Source organism: Elephas maximus, chromosome 1 (genome assembly GCF_024166365.1).
Source record: "Elephas maximus indicus isolate mEleMax1 chromosome 1, mEleMax1 primary haplotype, whole genome shotgun sequence".
NCBI classification, from domain to species: Eukaryota; Metazoa; Chordata; class Mammalia; order Proboscidea; family Elephantidae; genus Elephas; species Elephas maximus.
The window spans coordinates 100,469,409-100,487,093 of NC_064819.1; the positions used below are offsets into that span (position 1 = coordinate 100,469,409).

Genomic DNA, 17,685 nt, shown 5'->3' on the forward strand with positions numbered 1-17,685 from the left:
TCTCTAAGACCCTTTCAGCTCTTCCAGTCTGAATCCATGAACTTGCTTTGCAAACTAAAAGTATAGAATTTGCTTTTCCCAGCTGGACCCCAATCCAGCACCCCTACCCACACTGTGCCTAGCTAGTCCCATCCTGAAAGCTTGCCCTGCCACATGGAGGGCAGCCAGGCACCAGAGCTGAGCTGGAGACAAGGGAGCTGTCTCCCTGAGACTCTCCCAAATCTGCCCTGGCTACGTGCCTGTCTTGGAAAGGTCACCCAGGTAAGTGCCTGGGCTCTGCCTGTGCCTACATAGCCTGCACCATTTCTTCTCTGGCAATTTTTGAGTCAAAATGTCATTGCTATCACCGTGGCTCAGCGTTTCTCTTCTCTGCACCTTCTCATCCACTCACTGGAGCGTGGAGATACATGTGGGAGGCCCCACACACACACCCCAGAGCTGGTGACGAGGACAGAAATGGGGGTGGGGAAAAGGAGAGGCCGCTGCTGCCCACAGTTGGGGTAGGAAGGGAGGGCAGGAAGAGGAGACTGAGAGGGGTGAGTTTGGCAGTAGGGAGAATAAGGAGCAGCGACTGGGATGTGAAGGGAGGGTCATATTGGGTAGAAGTCATAACCAGGCTCCAAAGACGTCCCATCCCGAAACACCACACAGATCTTCCAAAGACTTCCCACGTAGAATACCACACAGACCTTCCAAAGACCTCCCACCTGGAATACCACACATATCTTCCAAAGACCTCCCACCCTGGAACACCACAGAGGCCTTCCAAAGACCTCCCACTCCGGAACACCACACAGACCTTTCAAAGACCTCCCACCCAGGAACATCACACAGACCTTTCAAAGACCTCCCAGCCAGAACACCACATAGATGTTCCAAAGACCTCCCACCTAGAACACCACCAGATCTTCCAAAGATCTCCCACCCCACAACACCATACAGACCTTCCAAAGACCTCCCAGCCAGAACACCACACAGACCTTCCAAAGACCTCCCACCTAGAACACCACCAGATCCTCCAAAGATCTCCCACCCCACAACACCATACAGACCTTCCAAAGACCTCCCACCCAGGACACCACACAGACCTTCCAAAGACCTCCTCAGCATCCCCATCTCTTCAGAACCTCTGACTTCTCTCTTTCCTTTCCCGTGGCAGTCAAACTGCTTACCTAGGTCTCCTAAGCTATTAACCCAGTTTCCTCTCTACTTGTTCCTACCTTGATCCCGTTGCAGTCTGCTTTCTGCTTCGGACCCTTGCTCAAAACTGTTTTAAGCCCCAACACCAAATCATGGGCCTCTCCCTTCCCTTGATTCCCCTGTTGCACTTGCCATAGTGGGCCAGCCCCCCCTCTGTGTCCCCAAATGGTCCCTACTGTTGTTTAACCACTCAACTCAGTTAGAGACCTACTCAGAGCGTGGGTGTCGAGAGCCTTACCCAGTGTAATCAGACAGATGTGGTCTCCAGTTCCAGCACCACAACTTACTAGCTTGCAGCCTTGGGCTAGTAACTTTGACTCTCTGAGCTTCCCCCTCGTTTGTAAAATGGGGATAATAACCACAGCTTGCAATGCCAGGCGCTGTTCTAACTACACATAATAACTCATTGAATCCCTGAAGCAACCCTGTGGGAAAGGTGCTATGAGTATCCTCATTGCACATACAAGGTAACCGAGGCACACAGAGGTTATAGCTGCCCTGTCCAAAATGATAGCCACTAGCCACATGTCACTAACTAAATTTAAATGAAATACAATTGAAAATTCAGTTCTGTGGTTATACTAGCCCCATTTCAAGTACTCAACAGCCACATGTGGCCAGTGGCTGCAATACTGGACAGTGAGATACAGAACATTTCCTTCCATCATCCCAGAAAGTTCTATTGGGTTAGAGGCTTGTCTAAAGTTGTTGTGTGCTGTTGAGTTGATTCTGACTCATGGGGACTGGGACCCCATGTGACAGAGTAGAACGCCCCATAGGGTTTTCTAGGCTATAACCTTCACAGATGGAGCCCTGATGGCACAGTGGTTCAGCACTTGGCTGCTAACCGAAAGGTCGGCAGTCCGAACCCACCAGCTGCTCCTCAGGAGAAAGATGTGACAGTCTGCTTCCGTTAAGATTACAGTCTTGGAAACCTTCAGGGGCAGTTCTACTCTGTCCTATAGGGTCGCTATGAGGTGGAATCAACTCATTGTCAATGGGTCTGGTTTTTTGGTTTAATCTTTATAGGAGCAGATCATCAGGTCTTTCTCCCAAAGGTCTGCTGGGTAGATTCAAACTGCCAACCTTCTGGTTAGCAGCCGAATGCTTAACTGTTTGCACCACGTCTGAAGTTACACAACTAACGATTGGCAGCACATAGCCAGGACCCAGCAGGCAGCCTGCAGAGCCCATGGTCTTCAATATCACTTTCTAACTCCCAGGTGAGCTATTAAGATGAAGTAAGATGCGGTAGGAGCAGCGTCAGGCACACAGTAGGTGCTTCCTAGATGCTTCCTTTCCTTTTCCCTCCTCCCCTGGCTAGTGTGACGTTTCACTCTGGGGGCTCCTCAAACCTTCCACTCTCCTGACTATCCTGTTCTCACCAGTTCACCCTCTGACCCGGGCACCTGCCGATTCAACTTGACAGTCCCTGTGTAGGGGCCCATCTCTTGGCTGGCTCCCTATAGGTTTCTCCAGCTGCCCTTGATTACCTCCTGGGGAGGCTCAGCCCAGAGCTTCAACTGAAACTTGCCCCCAAATCAACTCCCATCACCCCCTCCCCCCATGTGACCAGCTCTTTGCCATTTTCCACGCTCCAGGTTCCCAGGGCTCTATCACTGGAAACGGGGCTGTGACTTCTCCGAGCTCTTTCCACCACCCAAGTTCCACCTGGCGAGGTCTCATACTGTCCTTTTGCCCCCGCCCTCCCCTCCCCATTCCTTCCCCTGTACTTCCACAGCACAGCTCGCCTGGGTGCTCTCAGCACCTCCTACCTATTCACTGTGTCAGTCACGAGCCTCTCCCTCTTCCCCGCCCCCTCCCCATCCATCCTACACATCTCGCTGCTGGAACAATCCTTCCCAAACACAGTTTGCAATGCACCCCCCTCCAGCTCCAAACATCACTTCCCCTCTCCAGGCCAGCAGGGCCTTCACCCCTGAAACAAGCCTGGCCCTCCCGCTCTGCCTCTCCGCAAGAGTGTGGACATTTCTGTGGGCACCCAGAACAAGACTACGGCCTTTTCCTTCCCCCTACAAGTCAAGTCAAAGTCAACAAGAATTATTTAAAGAAAACCTGCTGGGAGTCCTTTGATGAGACGAAGAATCCCTTTGTTATGCAAATGATTATACCTAATTTCCCTGTTTTGTACGTTCAGGTTTAAAAATCAGTTTTCCCTTGAAGCGTTGCTTCTCTGCACCCCCAACACACACACACACACACACACACACACAGAAATTCAGAACCCATGGGGAACTTGGTGAAGCCTTTCTACCCTCTGCTCAGGGCACACTTGCTTTGCACAGACCGTGTCTCCAGCCTGTGTTCCTCTTCCCTGCTCCTCCCCAGTGGACCCATTTTCTTCCCCTCCTGCAAAACCTGCTTCCAAGTTCCCCTTCTCAGCAGCGTTTCTCTAATTAACCTCCCTGGCCCCATCGCGTCCTTGTTCTGCAGCATCCCAGCTTTAGTGGCCACGGCCTCCCAGAACTGAGGCGCTTAAAGAGACCATGGAGGCCGCCTAATCCGCTGGTTCATTTTACAGATGAGAAAACAGGCCCCGAGAGGGGGCAAACTTGCCTGGGGTCACACAGTGAGTGGGTAGGGAAGACCTGGTCCCCTGACCCTCAACCCAGAATCTGGCCCCACTGTGTTTTCCTGACCTACATTTGCCCCCTTGTTGTATGTGTTTTCACCACGTTGTGGGTAGCTTCCAGATGAGGAGGGGGGAGGGGAGGACACAGGGCTTCAAAGACATCATGAGTTTTGAATGAACCCTACGGCAGAGTTAGAACCAGGCAGAGGTAGGGGTCCAAGTTTGCTGTACTCTTTGTGCTGTAGTGGGTGTTCGTTCAGAGGAGACTGGGCTTGGAGACGTGGACTGACATGTGTGGAAGAATGAGGGGACTGTCAGGGAGTCTCCCCGTCATTCCCAGCCCTGGCCCTGTTTTTACTGCTCTCCCCACTTCTGCATACCTGGCACTCACCATTGTTGAGAACCTCTTGGGCATCAGAATAGTATTGTTGCACCATCCGTATGGGCAGGACACTAGCCAGGAGCCCCCTAACTTCCACCCAGAGCCCCTGTCCTTTCTAAAGCAGGAGCTCCCGGGGAGGGGGGAGGGCAGAGGAGATATGCCTAGTAGTTACCATGAGCTTTTCCACCTCTCACCCCAGAAGTGGGCAGGAAAAGCACAAGGCACAAAGTGTTGCCAGAAAACTCACGTTCCATCCTCGTTGCTTCTGTAAAACACCAAGAAAGGGTCCGATTTCCCAAAGAAATCTTTCTTGTCCAGCTTGTTGGCACAGAACTGCATTGTAGCGACGTCCTGGAGGAAGGGAGGGAGAACAGGGGTGTGAGGCAGGAGAAGGGTGGAAAGGGCTCTGATCCCTGGAGAAAAACAGCCCCACAACCCTGGGAACGTGAGAATTCCAGATCTGGTTCAAAGGGTAGCTTCTTACACTTGCTCAGCACCTACTAAGTGCTAGACCCCAGGCTAACACCTCTGTGATCTCAATTCATCCTCAAACACCCCTCCCCAGTAGGTCCAGCAGAGCAGTCCGGTGGTAAAGCAGTGGATTCTAGAGCGAACTCTCCTAGTTTGAATCCCGGCTCTGCCACTTTTAGCTGTGTGACCATGGGCAAGTTAGGTAACCTCTTGGAGCCCCAGTTTCCCCTTCTGTAACATGGGGCTGATTCCTCATAGGGTTGTTGTGAGAACTAAATGAGACCAAGTGTGTGAAATGACCAGCAGAGTGCTGGCATGCAGCAACCACTGGAAAAATGTTAACACACATTAATTCATTAACTATTTTACTCAGTGGCTCAGAGAAGTGACCAATCCAAGGGCACTGAGCTGGGGTCTGCTAATCTCAAAGCCCTCGTTCTATGCACACCACCTCTCCCCTCAGACATCGTGTGGTTCCTAGAGAATGTTCCAGTCTAAGGACTGCTTTCATAACCACTAGCTCATGAGAGGCCCTACAACCCTCTAAGGTAGTTATGGACCATGGCCCATTTTACAGCTGAGAAGCCTAAGGCTCAGAGCAGGCAGTGACTCCCCCAAGTTCACCAGGTAGGGCTGACATCAGAGCCTGGGGTCTCTGACTACCCAGACCTGTTGGCAGTTCACTGCCTTAGCTGACCCAACACATAGTCCAAGAATTTGAAGAAGGTCTCCAGACCTTGGTGAAGATCACTGGACACCTCCCCTTACATGGCCCCCCAACTCCTCAGCTCGATGGGACTCACAAGGCACTGGGCAGAGAGGTACCCCCACATCCTCTTCTCTACCCATCCCCCTTATGGTCTCTTCAACATGAAGGATCTACATGGTGACTGTTACAGATTAAATTGTGTCCTCCCAAAATATGTGCTGGAATCCTAACCCCTATATAGCTGCAGATGTCATCCTGGTTGGAAACAGGGCTTTCTTTGTTATGTGAATTAGATCATACATGAGTAGGGTGGGTGCTAAATCTAATCACTTCTGAGTTATAAAAAGAGCAGATTAGACAACAGAGATATGAACACACTGGGAGCACATGGCTGGAAGACAGACACCATGTGAGGATCTCCAAGGAACCAAGAAATGCCTGGGACTACTGACAAGGAATGGGCATAGCAGAGAATTGATTCAGACTTTTAGCCTCTAGAACTGTGAGAAAATAAATTTCCGTTCTTTAAAGCCACCCACTCAAGGCATTTCTGTTACAGCAGCACTAAGGGACCAAGACACAAATCAGCTTCAAAGGTGCCAGGGCCTAGAGCTCTGTCCCCCAGTCCACCAGGCCTGGCCCGCTCTAGAGGGCTAGGGTCTATCAGGAAGTTATTCAGCTCCAAGACTTCCTGACAGGCTCTCTCACACACTCTGTACTCTCAGCAGGAGGTCTCAGTCTCTGGATGTTAGTGTCCCACAGCCCAGTGAGGACCAAAATAATGGCAGAGATGGAGAGGTAATTGCTAACCAAGCTAAAGGACATAGTCAAAAGTTTGGGGCTCCATCTGATCTTTTGATTGGGTCAGTATGGTGGAAAAAAAAATTTTTTTTTTTTTTTTTTTTTTGTGGTTAGGAATATAGTCACTGGAGACAAGCTGCCTGCTTCAGCCCCATTTCTTACTAGCTAGGACAAGTTACCTTCTCTATGCCTCAGTTTCCTCATCTGTAAAATGGGGTGATAGTAGTGCCTACCTCATAGACTTGTTGTGAGGATAAAGTGAGTTCATATGAGAACAGTGTATGGCACATAGTAAGCGTTGTGTGCTTGCCTACTATTATTGTTTTTTGGACACTTCTCCCCTCCCCCATCACCTCACATGCCGTCCCTCAGGGCATCTGACAGCAGCAAAGACAGAGCCTCCCTCTGTTCACGCATTCATTCACTCAACAAACGCTTATTAGACGCCATCTGTGGGGCTGGTCACTGAGCTCAACGTTTTACATCCCTTATTGCATTTAGCGCTCAGAAGAATCCTTCATGGCTTCTCTGGGAGGTCAGAGAAGTTAGGGAACCTGTCCTGGATGACCAGCTGGGAACTGGTGGAGCAGAAATTCAAACATGTATAAACTGATTTCAAAGTCATGCTTCTTCAGGCACATCACACTGCCTCCCTGAGAGAGAGCAAATTACATTTCTTGAGACCTGCTCCCCTGTTTTCTTTAGAATCTGCTGATTTCTCTCGACATGGGCAGGGAAGGCTGGGCTCTGGCTAACCTGGGACAGGAATGCCTACTTAACAGGGGGCTGGCTCTGAGGATGAGCGTGCTGGGGGCAGAGTGGCTGGTACACTAAGGTTCTCGGGTGATGACTACTTTTATTATATCTCTCATCATCGCCCTCCTACCTGTGAGGGAGATGGAGACTGGACTGGGGGTTTTCCAGGTCCAAGAAGCCCCAAGAATCCTAGAGACTCTAAAGAAATCTAGGACTTCTCCTGAATAAGAGAATGGTTGGCTTACTGAGTACTTACTAGATGCCAGGCACCTCCTCTACACATAATTTCATTGAATTCTCATGATAACCATATGAAGTATCTCCTCTAGTCTCCCCATTTTACAGATGAAGAAACTGAGACTTTGAGAGGTTAAGTCATTGTCCATGGTCATGAGTGAGTAACCCAGACAGGTCGGCTTCAGAGCTCTTGCTCTTACTCTCCCAATAAGATCTCTACCTTCTAGAAGGTCCATTCCAGGTACTGGGATGGGTAGGCACTCTCTTCTTCCCTGGAGAAAGTTCCAATCCTATCCCATGCGGGATGGAGCAAGTGTTTCCCTGGGAGCCCCATCCCTTGGCCTTGAGAAGGGAGGAGTCCTAGGATGGGGTAGGTTCTTCTTAGGACTGGCTACATAATTTGTGGGCCCTAGTGCAAAGTGAAAACATGGGGTCCCTTGTTCAAAGAGTATAAAGAATTTCAAGACAGCAACAGCAGAGCATTGAACCAAGTGTGACACCCTGCGTGGCTAAACAGGTCACATGCCCATGAAGCTGGCCCTGGCTCTTTCCCCAAGAGGCAACCTGTGGTGTCATCAGAAAATCACTGAGAAAGGACCAGGCCCTGTGCAGGGAGAGCACCGTGGGCAGCCCCAGCAAGGAACCCAGAGTTTTGAGTTCTAGTCTGAGCCCTGTGTCACCTTGAACAAGTCACTCAAGCTCTCTGAGCTTCAGTTTCCTCATTTGCAAAGTGAAGCGCTGGATGGGGTGACCACCACAGTACTTTTAAGCAGGATAGTCTAGGATCTGGTACTGATGCCACATGGTGCATAATGGTGGCAACTGGGCAGTGCTAAAACAGCCAGTCCTTGAATGGAGGGCTGGCACTCAGGGGACAGTCTGGAAATCCAGCGTCCCTCCAGCCTCTCCAGGACATGGCTTGGTTGTTATCATAGTGACCCCTCACTTACCTGCAGGTCACCTGTAAGACACATTCACTTAAATGAACACGAGAGAGCTGCCCACTTCATACTTATCCTGCGCCGCTTGACTATAAAGTAAGTACATATATTTGAAACAACCAGAATGATGCCATAAAATCTAGAGCCAAAAGCTCTTATTTTCGGCTCCTAGGAGAACCCCTCAGGGCCCTATGAGAAACAAACAAACAAAAAAAACCCCAAACCCATTGCCGTCAAGTTGATTCTGACACACAGTGACCCTACTGGACAGAGTAGAACTGCCGCATAGAGTTTCCAAGGAACCCCTGGTGGATTCGAACTGTGGACCTTTTGGTTGGCAGCTGTAGCTCTTAACCACTATGCCACCAGGGTTTCCATGAGATGAGAAAGAGAGGTAGAAATATTAGAAAACAGAAATGCAAGAACTTAAAAGACCAGAACGTCTGGGTCCATCTAGTGCTCCACTGGACCACTGTGGGCGCAGCATAGCACCTGGCATGTATGTGGCAGAGTGAATGGCACAAAGGAGCTGAGGGCTGCCTGGTTGGAATCCCAGCTCTGTCACCTACCAGCTGAGCAGCCTGGAGCAAGCAACTTAACCTTGCTAAATCTCAGTGTTGTCCGTAAATGGGGTAGCTTTGTTGCCTTGTAAGGAGTCCTGGGAGGCGCAAATGGTTAGGTGCTTGGCTGCTAACTGAAAGGTTGGTGGTTTGAGTCCACCCAGAAGGCACCATGGAAGAAAGGCCTGGCAATCTACTTCTGAAAAATCAGCCACTGAAAACCCTAGGGAGCACAGTTCTGCTCTAAAACACAAGGGGTCACCATGAGTTAGAATAAGCTCAAGGGCATTCGGTTTGGTTTATAGGTAAAGTACCAGTCCACAGTGCCTACCACAGAGCAGCTAGAGTAATAAGAGGCAGAGCTGAGATTGGAATAAGACAGTCTGGCTACAAAGATTAATAACTGAGATTCCAAACAATGATTCTCAAATCATCAAGATAAGTATACTTATGTTCTATAGCCTCACTATGAGAAGTCAGGGAAGTGTGAAATCCATTTTAGAAAGATCACCATGTAAACTAGTTAAAATTTAAAAAAAAAGGAATGGCTTTGGAAGTCAGCTATCTGGAAAAATCCACTCATGTGTGACACCTTATTCCCACCGATGGCAGGTAAGTGAGGCGTTGCTGGGGGGTTAATTTAGTTGCTCTGATCCGCCTTCCCTAACACAGTCTGGACCTGGAAAGACTCACCAAAAACCCATTAGGATAATCTATCTTGTTGCACTGTTCCATAATCCATAGGGAATAAGACAGACCTTCAGAAAGATTTCTAGCCTATAAAGAAGGCAAGCTTCCTCCCTAATGGGTGTGCACCCTATAGGAAGCTCCTAGAGACCAGAAAGGAGTAATTGTCTGGGGACTATGCTTTTGAAGGTGGCTCTCAGTTATGTCAACAGTCGTATTAATGAGACTTCAACTGCTCCCCCTCCAATGTGAGTTAGTGAATGAATCAACCCCTTGATATACGTGTCGACCCAAAAAGAGGTTGGGCGAAGTGGAAATAAGATAGATGGGCCAGCAGGATAACAGACCAGCACATTTTGGCCTGGGCTCAGAGGCTCTGTTGTTTGGTAGCTTCGGCCTGTGTTGGGGAGGGGGGACAGTTCTCTGAGCACAGGAAACACTGTTCCCAAACCAGAAACATCACTGGAATCAACCACAGAGAAGATAAAGCCGCTCCTGCAATGTATAATTTCCTGCAATTTCTGCCTTTTCACCCTATCTTTTTAAAAAACATATTAAGTTCTTCTAAAACAGCAGGATTGCCTCAATTTGCATCTCTCCGCATGTTAATCAGGCTGCCTGGGAAACCACAGCAAACAGCCTTTCTCTCCCGGGTGGACCAACCTGCACTTGAGCCTTAGCCCTTTCTGCCCCAGAAGCTGGCTCTGGAGGCCAGAGGTCAGGACCAGAGGTCAGTGAGTGGGCTGAAGGCTGGGTACAGGTCAGTAACAACCAGAAGGCTGCGCCAGCTTTGGTCTTGCTGGCAACCCCCAAGGTCAGAACAAGCATGAGGCAAGTGCAAAACCGAAGGGTTGCCGAAAAGTTCAGTTATCAGAATGAATATTTTAATACAATATTAAAAAAAAATGAAAACCAATGCAAAAGCTCATGATGAACAAGATATCAAAATTTTAAATAAGTAAATTATTTACAAATGAAGAAATTAAGGAACAGAGAGGTCAAGCAACTTGCCCAGGGTCACAGAGCTGGGAGGCAATGGCACTGACCTGAACTCGGAGCTCACATTTGTAACCACTTTGCACTACTGCCCACACATTGTACCATAAACCAAAACCAAACCCAGTGCTGTCGAGTCAATCCCGACTCATAGCGACCCTGGAGGACAGAGTAGAACTGCCCCATAGAGTTTCCAAGGAGCGCCTGGCGGATTCGAGCTGCCGACCTTTTGGTTAGCAGCTGTAGCACTTACCACTACGCCACCAGGGTTTCCCATTGTACCATAAGAAGCATAAAATTTTTGTCGTTGTTGTTTATAAGAGGCATTTTGAAATAGATGATGGAAGTATGGTGACATTTATTACCTTCTCTTTGAAGTTTGTTGGATTTTCCCAAGTTCCTAGAATTAATACATTGCCTTTTTAGTCAGAAAGAGAAAAGACATCAATTAAAAAGAAAAAGAATCACTAGCCGCAACTCTTTGAAATTCAGCACTCCAAAATTGAAACCACTGCCATCGAGTTGATTCCGACTCATGGCGACCCCATGTGTTATAGAGCAGAACTGCTCCATAAGGTTTTCTTGGCTGTAATCTTTCATAGAAGCAGATCACCAGGCCTTTTTTCCATGGAACGGCTGTGTGGGTTTGAACCACCAGCCTTTAGGTTAGTAGCACCCAGGCTCTATTCAGCACTCTAGCAGGAGGGAAACAACCCAGAACTGGTGAGCTAGAGCAGTGACCGACAAGAGGTTTCAGCATTCACAGGCAGCCCAGGTCCCAGGATTGCTGGGATAAGACTGCAGAAGCAGGAGACCTGGGGTGTAGGCCTTCAGGACACCAGTGAAGACCCTGTGGGTTAGAGTTTACTAGAACACAGATGGTGGGTATACAAGTTGGTTGGGGAGACTGGGCCTGTGTCTTTACCACATTGAGGTCAAGCTGGTTTTTCTTTGTCGTCTTAATGACTGACTCCTCAAACAATCAAATCAGTTGTGCATCTGTTGATTTGGTCTTTTCAACACAAAACCAAACCTGTTGCCCTCAAGTTGATTCTGACTCATAACAACCCTCCAGGACAGAGTAGAACTGCCCCATGGGGTTTCCAAGGACCGCCTGATGGATTTGAACTGCCGACCTTTTGGTTCGCAGCCGTAGCTCTTAACCACTATGCCACCAGGATTTCCTTTGGTCATTCAGAGGCTGAAAATTCCAGATTGACCATTTTCCCTCCCACTCATCGAGCCTGTGTGTCTGGGAAACCAACCAAAATTCATCAACTAAAGTTCAAAATAAAAACGGAATAATGTGAATATAAGGATGTTCATTGCAGTATTATTTATATTATTTCCTATAAGGTAATAGTCCCTGGGTGGTATGAATGGTTAATGTACTTGTCTACTAACTGAAAGGTTAGAGGTTCAAGTCTACCCACAGGCACCTTGGAAGAAAGGCCTGGAGATCTACTTACGAAAAATCAGCCATAGAAAATCCTAGGGAGCACAGTTCTACTCTGACACACATGGGGTCGCCGTGAGTCAGAGTTGACTCGACAGCAACTTGTTGGTTATAAGACAATAAGTTCAATAAACTATGTCCCACCCATACAGTGGAATAATATGCAGCTATTAAAAAACATGTTTTCCAAGAATATCTAATGACATGGGAAAATGCAGTTCATAAAACTAGATACCTTATTATCCCAATTTTAAGAAAAAAATTATATATATATACCTGGAAAAGAAGTCTTGGAGGAAACACATCAAAATGTCCACAATGATTATCTCTGGATGATTTTTCTATTCTTTACACTTTCTGTACTTTCCAATTTGTCCATAAATGAGCATTTTTTTTTTTTTTAACTTCAGGAAAAGGGCTTTTTGTTTCATTTTGCTTTTAACCAGAGAAATGATTCCCAAAATGAAAAAATTACAAGCTAACTGCTAAAGGAAACCCTGGTGGCGTAGTGGTTAAGTGCTATGGCTGCTAACCAAAGGGTCGGCAGTTTGAATCCGCCAGGCGCTCCTTGGAAACTCTATGGGGCAGTTCTACTCTGTCCTATAGGGTCGCTATGAGTCGGAATCGATTCATTGGCACTGGGTTTGGTTTTGGTTTGGTTAACCGCTAAAAGGGTGATGTCTGAACGCTGCTCATTCATCATGCATAGTGCTCAGCCCAGTCCTGGGCACAACACCCAGCTTTCCTAAGCACCAACCTGCTTACTTTTGAGTATCAGAAAACCTTCACCACCTCCCCTCCAAGTTTCACCTTCCTCCTCCTCCTCAGTTCTCTTCCTTCCTTCCCGTATCCCTCCTACCCACCCAGTCTCACAAATGGAGAAACTGGGCTCTCCCTGAAGCTTGCCTTTAGAACAATGAAAGATTCAACTTTGTCAGGATTCCAGGCTGCTAAGCTCCCCTGCAAGAGAAGCCCTGGTGGCACAGTGGATAAAATGCTTGTCTGCTGACCAAAAGGTTGGCGGTTTGAACCCGCCAGCTGCTCCATGGCAGAAAGATGTGGCAGTCTCCTTCAGTAACGATTTACAGCCTTGGAAACCCTTTGGGCAGTTCTCCTCTGTCCTGTAGGGCTGCTATGAGATAGCAACGAGCTTGAATGGGAAGCTACCAGGTCCCACATAATCTGGCCTCAACTCTCACCATTCCCACCCATACCCACACCTCTAACTCATCACCTATCACTCTTCCCCTACCCCAGGGCCTTTGCACAGGCTGTTTTCTCTGCTTGGACTGCTTTTCCCCAAGAGCTGCAATGGCTTATACATGTTATACAGTACTATCTATGACTTTTCCTTTAGGATAGCAAAGATTTGTTATAAGAAAGAAACAATGGGTCTGACAGGATTGAGGGCCACTGCTGTACCATGATTGCTGGCTGGTATTTCTGTCTCTCACACTAAATTGGAAACTCTGGGAGGGCAGGACCTGCGTCAATGTGTGTTTGCTGAACTGAAACAAATGAATAAGTGAGCAGGCTGGTGATACCTAAGTATTGGGGACCCACAGAGGCAGCTGCAGTGTGAAACTGTGGTTTTCTTGGCCTGTGAGGTGAGGCACACCTCCCACCCTTGCCATGGGTGTACAGTGACCTGACTAGGAGGCCATGAGGGCGTGCTATCCCAAGCCCAGGAGTCCTGCCTCCAGGTCACAGCAGGTCTGGGTGCCTGGCAGGCCGAGAGGGAATCAAGGATTTAGGGGTAGAGCAAAGAGCTGCCCATTCCCCACACCAACAGCCTCACCTGTGTCCCTCTAGAACCCAAGCCACTCATGGCTTCCAGTGGGTTAAATGGTGGTCCCCTGAAAGTTATGCCCACCTGGCACCTGTGAATTGGCCTTATTTGGAAAAAAGGGTCTTTGCAGATGTAATTAAATCAAGGATCTCAATATGCGACCGTTTTGGTGGGCCCTAAATCTAGTGACAGGTATCCTTATAAAAGAAAGGCAGAGGGAGATTTCACATACTCAGACACACAGAAGAAAAGGCCATGTGAATACAGAGACAGAGTGGCGTGATGCAGCCCCAAATCAGGGAACACCTGGAGCCACCAGAGGCTAGAAGAGGAAGGATTTTCCCCTAGAGCGTTTCAGAGGTAGTGTGGCCCTGCTGACACAAGACATGGGAGCTCTGGTGGCGCAGTGGTTAAGCATTTGGCTGCTACCCACAACTGCTCCGGGGCGAAAGATGTGGCGGTCTGCTTTCGTAAAGATTTACAGCCTTGGGAATCCTATGGGGCAGTTCTACTCTGTCCTACAGGGTCGCATGAGTCAGAATCGACTTGACGGCAACGGGTTTGTTTGTTTTTTTGGTCTCCAGACTGTGAGAAAGTCAATTTCTGTTGTTTCAAGCCACCCAGTTTGTGGTTGTTTGTTATGGGTGCCCTAGGAAACTAAATACACTGCTCAAAACCAGGTTGTTGGGTGTCGTCAAGCCAATTTCAACACAGAGTGACCCCATGTGACAGAATAGAACTGCCCATAGTGTTTTCTTGGCTGTAATCTTTATGGAAGCAGATTGCCAGGTCTTTCTTCTGTGGAGCCACCTGGTGGGTTCAAACAGCCAACCTTTCAGTTAACAACCAAGCACTTCACTGTTGTGCCACCAGGGCTCCATGCTCCAAGCCCCGCTAAGAAAGTACAGGTTCCATAGGGGAGAGAAAGACCACCTGAGAATTGGGAGGCAGCTCCAACCTCTCTGGGTGGGCCTCATTACTGCATCTGTGAAATGGGGTCACACACCTCCCCAGCCCCAAGCCCTGTGGTGAGGATCAAACTTGGTAGACTGTGAAAAAAAAAAACAAAAACAAAACCTGTTGCTGCTGTTGACTCGATCCTGACTCATAGCAACCCTATAGGACAGAGTAGAACTTCCCCATAGGGTTTCCAAGGAGGGCCTGGTGGATTTAAACTACCTGTCTTTTGGTTAGCAGCTGTAGCTCTTAACCACTATACCACCAGGGGAAACTGTAAAGACTATGCAAACGTTGGTCCTTATCACACTTAATAACAATAGTTTTACTGCTGAGCATAATTAAATCTTGGATGATTCAAAAGGCATTTTAGGAGCTTAAGCTCATCATTGTCAACATCAAGTATCCACTGAATCATATTTTTGTTCAAATTGTGATGGCAGAACTTTCTCGGTATTTAAATTTCAGATGAGCAAGAATTTTATATAACCTATCAAAATATGCCGGTGACACGCTGGCATTCACTCTCATCCTTTGCTGGTCCCCCACCCGCCCACAAGCCTTCCCTCCCTGGGCCCTGCTCGTCCCCATCCCCTGGGATGAAGGGAAGGTTTGTCTACTTCTGCAGAATGTATTCATTTGAGCAGGAAGACTAGCTCTGGTGAAAAAACCGTCTCCCAGTCTCCACCCTCTTCCTTTGATCCTCCCACTGAATGCCCGAGCAAGCGGCAGAAGCAAAGCCGTTCAGAGGTAATTATTTTAATTCAGCCGGATGCTGGGAATTAGTCTCTTTTCCTTGCAAGTGTTCTAGGGAAAGACAGAACCCAGGCAAAAATGCCCCAAAAGAAAAGGAAGCTGACAATATCAGGAGGGAGGAGGCAGGGAGCCCCCAATGCTGGAACAGCTTAAATCAAGGAAATTGCTGGCAGGGAAAGATGAACAAGGGGGAGGGGAGGACGGAGGAGATGAGAGGGAAGTATTAAATGTAGACTGTTTACCAACCCCCGGAATACTGGAATACTTTGTTGTTTTTTTTAACAACAACCAGCTTTGTCTAGAGCTTTAGGATTTCCAAAGGACTTTCGCTTATGTAATTACCTTATCTCACTAGGAGCCCTGGCTGCACAGTGGTTAAGAGCTTGACTGCCAACCAAAAGGCCAGCAGTTCGAATCCACAAGCCACTCCTTGGAAACCCTAGGGGGCAGTTCTAACCTGATCTACAGTCACTATGAGTCAGAATCCACTCGGTTGTAATGTTTTTTGTTTTTTGTTTTTTTTTTTAATAATAAACTAGGGAGGAAGTCACCAGCTGGCCTAGAAGTTTGAGGGGAAACTGAATTCAGGCCTACTTAGGAGTCAGGTGTGTGCCAGGCACAACCACCTTCATGATTTCCTTGAAGCCTCACAGCAACTCTATCAGTCCCATTACACAGGTAAAGAGGGAGCCCAGGTGGCACAGTGGTTAAGCACTTGGCCGCTAGCTGAAAGGTCGGTGGTTCAAACCCAACAGCCTTTCTGTGGGAGAAAAACATGGCATGTTCCCATATAGATTTACAGCCTGAGAAACCCTATGGCGAAGTTCTACTCTGTCCTTTAGAGCCGCTGGGAGTTTTTTTTAATACACGTGAAGAAACTGAGGCTCAGACAGTTTAAACAGAAGCTCTAGCTATTCTATATGTTAATTGGGTTCTCTTCCTTGTCTGAACTCCGACAGTGCCCAGACCTTCAGCATACAAAGGTGTAGGAGTTTTCATCATAAAAAATCCACTTTAAATATCTGGTCTATTTTTGCCTCCTACTCACTCACTCAGTCACACATTCCTGATAGATTCTCAGTGAGCACCTACTGTGTGCCAAACCCACAGTACTGTGTATATATCTGTGTGAGGTGTGTCCTTGCGGGCAAGTTCCTCCAGGTCCACTGAGGTAAACAGACAAGTAGAGCAGCCAGAACGAGCAGCTACATATGAGTTTATTTGGTCACTTCTACAATGTCTTGCACTAACAATCTTCATTCACATGTCTTATTCTCCAACTGCAGGCCCCGAGCACAGAGTTTATGACACAACAGCCTAGTGGTTTAAGGCCCTGGCTCTAGAACCAGGCTGCCTGAGTTCGAGCCTAAGCTGTTCTACTCACTGGCTGTGTGACCTTGGGGAGGTCACTTAACTTCTCTGTGCTTCAGTTTCCTCATCTGTAAAATGGGAACCATAACACATGAGATATTATGATATGTGACATTATGTATTACAATATATCATAATACCAAACACCAAACCCAGTGCCGTTGAGTCGATTCCGACTCATGGCAACCCTACAGGACAGAGTAGAACTGCCCCATAGAGTTTCCAAGGAGCACCTGGCAGATTCAAACTGCTGACCCTTTGATTAGCAGCTGTAGCACTTAATCACTATGCCACCAGGGTTTCCATATATCATAATACATCAGATATATAAGTCAGCACATGTAAACCACTTAGCACAGTGCCTGCCTCAGAATAATTGCTCAATTAATATGGGCTAACACGAGTATACTTCTATACCAATAGAGGATCCATGAGGTCAAAATTATTTTCGTAATAATGCTAAGATGCAAAAATGTTCCAGAGGTCACCTGACGGTGATAGCATAGCAGATTGCAGAAGCGTGTATGTCTTCTCTTAAGCCAAACGTTAATGAGATTTGCAAAAATGCAATACAAGGCCACTGTTCTCACTATATGACTTTTGTTTTGGAAATAGTTATTTTTTCAAAAAGAGGTTACTTCTGTTAACGTGTAATGGGTTCAATTATTAATTATTTTTAAATGAATTATGACAAATATTTTCTCAGTTATCATTTCTAACATTGTAGATACTGATAGATACCTGATACAATAGCTGCACTGACTCCCCAGGGATGTAAGAAAACCTCGTTTCTCCTCCTGGCCCCTCTCAGCCCCTCCACCCTGAGCTGGCCCCAGCCCCATGGGAAGCTGTGTTCCCAGGTTAGCCCAGGCTTTGTCTTGTTCTCAACTCTACCCTACCTGCCTGTCCTGCCTCCTCTTCCTCTCCCCGGGACACACTGCCTTCTCACCTTGTGGTTCCTAATTAACCCAAGAGGCACTCAAGTCTGCATGGTTTGGGGGAATGAGCCCGGGTTTTAGAATC

The 17,685-nt window shown here is 47.8% G+C and overlaps 1 protein-coding gene across 7 annotated transcripts in view; it reads right to left on the reverse strand.

The window, feature by feature from the left end:
* The window catches only part of CPNE5 (copine 5), a 108,909-nt gene that overhangs the window by 41,614 nt on the left and 49,610 nt on the right, over window positions 1-17,685 (reverse strand). For 5 of the 7 annotated variants that reach the window (XR_007518247.1, XM_049890996.1, XM_049890975.1 and 2 more), the window contains one exon: window positions 4,423-4,526. Coding sequence is in view for 5 of the 7 variants with exons in the window: in XM_049890996.1 (XP_049746953.1) it covers window positions 4,423-4,526 (104 nt within the window). In the remaining 2 variants the exon portion in view is untranslated. Of the gene's footprint in view, window positions 1-4,422; window positions 4,527-10,698; window positions 10,734-17,685 lie in introns of all 7 variants that reach the window. The other 2 variants (XR_007518248.1, XM_049891014.1) reach the window with 1 other exon arrangement.